This window comes from Mesoplodon bidens (assembly GCF_964165515.1).
Source record: "Mesoplodon bidens genome assembly, chromosome: 8".
In the NCBI taxonomy this organism is placed as follows: domain Eukaryota; kingdom Metazoa; phylum Chordata; class Mammalia; order Artiodactyla; family Ziphiidae; genus Mesoplodon; species Mesoplodon bidens.
Window position 1 is genome coordinate 92,702,053 of NC_138165.1, and position 5,378 is coordinate 92,707,430.

The 5,378-nt window shown below is 44.5% G+C and overlaps 1 protein-coding gene across 1 annotated transcript; it reads left to right on the top strand.

Moving 5' to 3' along the window:
* The first annotated feature begins 1,727 nt into the window (after positions 1–1,727).
* Positions 1,728–4,222, top strand: RPL37A (ribosomal protein L37a). Its single transcript, XM_081242179.1, has 4 exons — positions 1,728–1,813; positions 2,223–2,351; positions 2,937–3,019; positions 4,099–4,222. Exons 1-4 carry the CDS (start codon positions 1,811–1,813, stop codon positions 4,160–4,162), a joined length of 279 nt encoding a protein of 92 aa, XP_081098305.1. The 5' UTR covers positions 1,728–1,810; the 3' UTR covers positions 4,163–4,222.
* The last annotated feature ends 1,156 nt before the right edge of the window (positions 4,223–5,378 follow it).

Consider the following 5,378-nt stretch of genomic DNA (forward strand, 5'->3'; position numbering starts at 1 on the left):
GCTGGACAGGGGCCGCAAACCCTAGCCTACCCTAGAGGTTTAGAAGTCCCTCGCTGACTGTTCCAAGGACCTGTAGGGACCTGGGCCACTCTCTGCTGGAATGGGTTGAATTCCTTGAGCCATCATGAGCCTTACTTCAAACTGTTGGAGCCCAGAAGATACAAACTTAACCAAAAGGTTAAACAAACACGGGCCAAAAAGAGAAGAACAACAACAGCCTTAAAGGGCCTAGAAAGGGAAGGAACCAGGTTAACTTTGGGAAGGCTTCTTTACCTGTTGACCAGACGGGGAGGCGATGTCACCCCTACCAAGAAGCCATTCTTTTTGGGTATATATTTTTGTTAATCTCAGGGTTAAAGTTTAACATGTTTCTCTATTATTAGAGTGGAAGGTCGGACCTGTTGGTCCCAGGTCTCCTTGGACCAAAAAGTCTTAGTCACAGGTTTACAACAGTAGGGAAAACAACAGAGTACTAGACGAAATATAGCATAAATCAGTATGGCTGAAAAGAAAAGGGTTATAAGAAAATGAAAACCTCCTGCCAGAAAGTTTTTTATACCTTGTGGGATCCAAGAGAACAAACTAGAGAACCAGTTTTTAATTTCCCTGCCCATATTGAATAGCGAGGATTGGTGGTTAATTGTCTGCTGAAGCCGGGTGGTGTGTAGAATTTTAATATACTTGTGAGGAGCCATGAACACATGCACAATCATTTGTGAACTGAAGCCATTTTTTAACCTGAATTCTGACTGGAAACAGGGTCAAGTAATCCCACAATGCCTTTCGGCCCTCACGGTCTTCCTTAGCTCCTAAATCATGGATCCTCCCTTACACTTTTATTTCAAAATTCTCAGAGCTTCCTCTCCTCGGGCGTAACCATCTTCTGAGAAAAGGCAGCAAAACTTTCAAGAGCGTGTTCTACATGTTCCCAGCCTCTTTATTTGAACATACCCTTCACTTCCTGGCCTTAACCAGAAACCTAGCTCTTCTCTGCTGACCCTTATGAAGGAGCTGGAAGGAAAGATAATAGATGTGGTTCAAGAGTGAGATGCTGGGGCTTAAGGTTTCAGGCAGGGACCTGACAGCTGAGGATGAGGCGGTGGGAGTGGATTCTGAAATGAAGCGGGAGGTAGGCCATCAGAACTGAGATGGAGGGAGAAGCTGAAAGACTTACGTGGTGACTGTTCACTCCTCCCCAGCCTTCGGATCTGACTTTCCTCAGGGAACCCAAGGCTCTTCCGTTTTAGGATCTGGTGGAACCATCTTCCTTCCTTCAGAGCTCTGATCGGTTTTATAACTTGTTAATGTGGTCATATGGCTTCCTCTGGCTGGACTGTAACTTAAGAGTGGAGCCTTGGTCTTTAGTCACCTCTGTGCCGGCCCCCTGCACAGGGCCTGCCGCTTTTAGAAGGCATCCTGTAGAAAGCAATGAGATTTGGAATCGTAAGATCTAAGCCCTTCTTTAAGCCAAGCGCCAGTGAGCAAGTCACTTAAATTCTGAATCTTGTCCATAAAAATGACGGAAATCGTACCTGCTTTGCAGGATTTCGTGAGATATGTGTCAGATAATGTCGATGTGTGAAAGTGCTTCTGCTACACAGTTTGTTGCTACAACTTGTGAAAGAGTAAACCTGTCTCAGAAGCGTCCAGCCACACCCTCCGGGAGGCACCGGGAGCGAGAAAAACCTCCGCACCATAGAGTTCAGTTCCTAGCTGGGCCTCCCAGCCCTCCACTTCCGCTTGGCCGCCTAAAACCGCGCCTGCGCAATTGAGCACTTCCTCTCTCGGCTTGGACCTAGGCTGCGGCGTCATGGTGAGTGTTGGTCCCGGTTGAGGCCTAGGTGTGTATCCGCTTGCATCTGCCCTTTTTTTCCTTTGTTTCTTCGCCCTAACCTACCTCACTTGCTCGCCCGCTCTGTGCCGTGTCCCCGGCCTCCGTGCCCTCGCCGCTCCTTTCGGACGCAGCCTGGAGCGGACGGGCGGGGGAGCTTGGCGGGGGCGCTGGCGCGTCCGGCCGGGTTAACTGGGTGCCCTCGGAGCACCGGGCCCACCGTCGGTCCTGGTTTTACCGGGATGGGGTGGAATGGTGGGAGCTACGTGACAGGCGGGGGCTGGGTGGGTGGAAGAATGGCGTATGGAGGCCCCGGGACTTGGTGGAGGGGCGAAGTCCCCGTTTCTGGGTCCTAATATCGCTGGTTTCTCTCTTATCTCATTCTTAACAGGCGAAACGCACCAAGAAGGTCGGAATCGTGGGCAAATACGGGACCCGTTATGGTGCCTCCCTGAGGAAAATGGTGAAGAAAATTGAAATCAGCCAGCACGCCAAGTACACTTGCTCCTTCTGTGGCAAGGTAAGATGGGCTCTGGGGCGGGGGCGGCGGGGGGAGAGGGAGGGAAGGTTTCCTTCTGAAGTGAGCCCTCTCTTGAAGGAAGTTTATAAATGGTTTGCTGGTTCTAAGTTGTTGAGCGGTTAGAGCTGCACATACCATCGGTGACCAGTTACGAGGTAAAAGTATTGTTTATAATTTCAGGTTTTGTCAAACGCTTTTCATTTAAAGAAAACTATTTGAAAGCTAAAGGGGGAAAAATTATTTGGCAGCCGCAGCCGAAACAAAACCTGCTTTGTGGGACATGTTCTCTAAGTTTTGTCTACTGATGTTGCTAGAGATTTTTGTTAAATATTTGTATGTTTATTGTCTGCAAAAGTACTGTTATGGCAATGCTTGTTTTGGGGGGAGGGAAGGGTCTTTCTCATCCCTGGCAGTGTCACCATGGTGAATGTAAATTTCGCACCAGCGAACTTGAAATTAGAAAAAAACATGAATAGCCACATAAAATACACCAGCTTTAGTTTTCTAGTGTAATTTAGACTCCTGGATGTTTATTATATAAAAGGCTTTTCTTTGGTCATAAGAAAAATTGATTGTCTTTTACAGACCAAAATGAAGAGACGAGCTGTGGGCATTTGGCACTGTGGTTCCTGCATGAAAACTGTAGCTGGTGGTGCGTGGACCTACAAGTGAGTCCATTTCTTTATGGTATTTGGAAGTGTTTGGAGCATGTCGAAATTCTAGTTTTGTTGCTGGATGGGCTAGTTTGTTTAACAGGTCTGTTAGTTGGGCTGACTGCTGAACACTTGTGTGGCAGGCTGTTTTTATAAAAATTAAGAGGTCAGTTAGCTTATTACTGTATGTGTATTGAGGCCATCTGGGCCACCACACCTTTGCCACTCTAAACAGTATTGGTTGGACTTCTTCAGCTTTGTGACTGACAAGGGCCAGGTGATATTTATTGCTGTGATAAACCTCTGTGCTGGTTATTGATGGTGTGGACTCTTGAGTTTATCCGTTTCTGGAAACTCAGGCCACTCTTGAAGGCCGCTAACCTTGGAATTCATTGCTGACCCTGAAGGTTGACATTTTTTTCCTCTAGCTAGTGTGTGGACTTGTGCTGTCCAATACACTAGTCACTTACATATAGTTAAGTGACTTGGCTAATGTAGTTGAAGTTGTTCATTTTTGTTAAATTTAAATTTAAAATGGAAGCAATGTAAAACATTGGAGAACGTTGAAATGATAATGTGGATATACATATAAGCACCTGTGGGAGTGTCTGTGAGAAAGAAAGGGGAAGTGGGGAGTTGGTTGCTCTCTTGGCTGTGATGGTTAAATTAGCCTTCATCTACCACGTGGTGGGGGTGGGTGGGTGTATGTTTTTCGGGTGCAGTTCCTGAGTGTTGTGGCAAAACATTCTTCTGTCATTTCCACAATGTGCTGTAGTCTGCTTTACTGCCTTAGTCATTGTTTTCTTGATACTCACCATACCATCTTATAATTTATTAGTTTCTTCTGACATTCTGTTCGTTCTCTTTTAATGAGTTTCATCAACCTCTTGTAGTCATTCCTTCATGTTAATTTCATGCTCTACTGTCTGAGAAATCAGATGCATGAGATTGCCTAATTCTTCAGGTTCTGAAGACGTGGCTGTTAATAGATGCCATCATCATCATTAAGATTGTAATGTAAAAATGAGGCACATTTCTCATTTGCCATTCTACATGTTAACTAGTTTTGGAACCAAATTTGTTTTTCTTTCCAGCACCACTTCTGCCGTCACAGTAAAGTCTGCCATCAGAAGACTGAAGGAATTGAAGGACCAGTAGAAGCGCCACCATTTGATACGTTGCTACCCTATAATAAATGGGTTAATTTATGTAACAAAATTACTTTGGTTTGTTGTTAATTCTATTAGTCAGACGTTCTTATTTGAATTGCATTAACTTGCTTTCTAAAAAAGGACTTGGATATTAAAATTCTTTTAATTTTTGTTTTAATTTTATGCTGAGATGGGTTGTCATAATCCAGTTTTTTTTCAATAGTCAAATGATACATGACATAAAAATATGAGCCTAAGTCTGTTCTTGCCAGTTAGATTTCTTTGAGATACATTGGTTCAAAAAATGCAAACTGTTTTAAAATCACAGTTAATATATATATTTTAATATTTTGAAGGTAGGATGACATACACTGCCTATTAACTTTTGGTGTTTTGTCTGACCACGCATTGACCTTGTAGAAATGTTTGACACAGGCCTGCAGGAATGGGATTTTGGATCCACATAGGGAGTTGAATAAGCATTGGGTGGCTGCGGTTAAGAAGCACCAACTCAGCCAAACTGCCTAGGTAGTTGTATGGTGTATGTTAAGTTTCTTAACTTCTCTGCTTAGTTTCCCGCGTAATGCGTGATAGTAGAATGGAGTATATGATGGGAGCTGGGATTACTAATTTGGAGTCTTATTTGAAGGCTTCTGTGTAACTTTGGGAATTTGGGTGTGATTCTGTAGTCAATAGAGAGTTACTAGAATTTTAAAAGTGGTAAGGTGATGTTTAACATTTGTTGAGCCCTGGGTATTCTAAGCATGGAGTATCATTTAATACCACAACAACTTAATGAAGTATAGATAATACTCCCTTTTACACATGACAAAGTTATACAACTTGTAGATGATGAAGCTGGGATTTCAACCCATGCATTCTTGGCTCCAGAGCTGATATGCCTAGACATAGTTATTTTTTTAATGATAGTTTAAGAGGAGTGGGTGGGGGACATAGAGACCAATTAGAAGGCTGTTGAAATAGTAAATTTTGTTTGTTTTTGTGGTACGCGGGCCTCTCACTGTTGTGGCCTCTCCCGTTGTGGAGCACAGGTTCCGGACGCGCAGGCTCAGCGGCCATGGCTCACGGGCCCAGCCGCTCCGCGGCATGTGGGATCTTCCCGGAGCGGGGCACGAACCCGTGTCCCCTGTATCAGCAGGCGGACTCCCAACCACTGTGCCACCAGGGAAGCCCAGTAAATATTTTTGTGGCTAAAAAAATAG

Excerpts from the sequence above, each read along its gene's own strand:
- RPL37A (XM_081242179.1), top strand. Across the intron at positions 2,352-2,936 it reads CTTGCTCCTTCTGTGGCAAG|ACCAAAATGAAGAGACGAGC; the intron begins GTAAGATGGGCT and ends TGTCTTTTACAG. Across the intron at positions 3,020-4,098 it reads GGTGGTGCGTGGACCTACAA|CACCACTTCTGCCGTCACAG; the intron begins GTGAGTCCATTT and ends TTTTCTTTCCAG.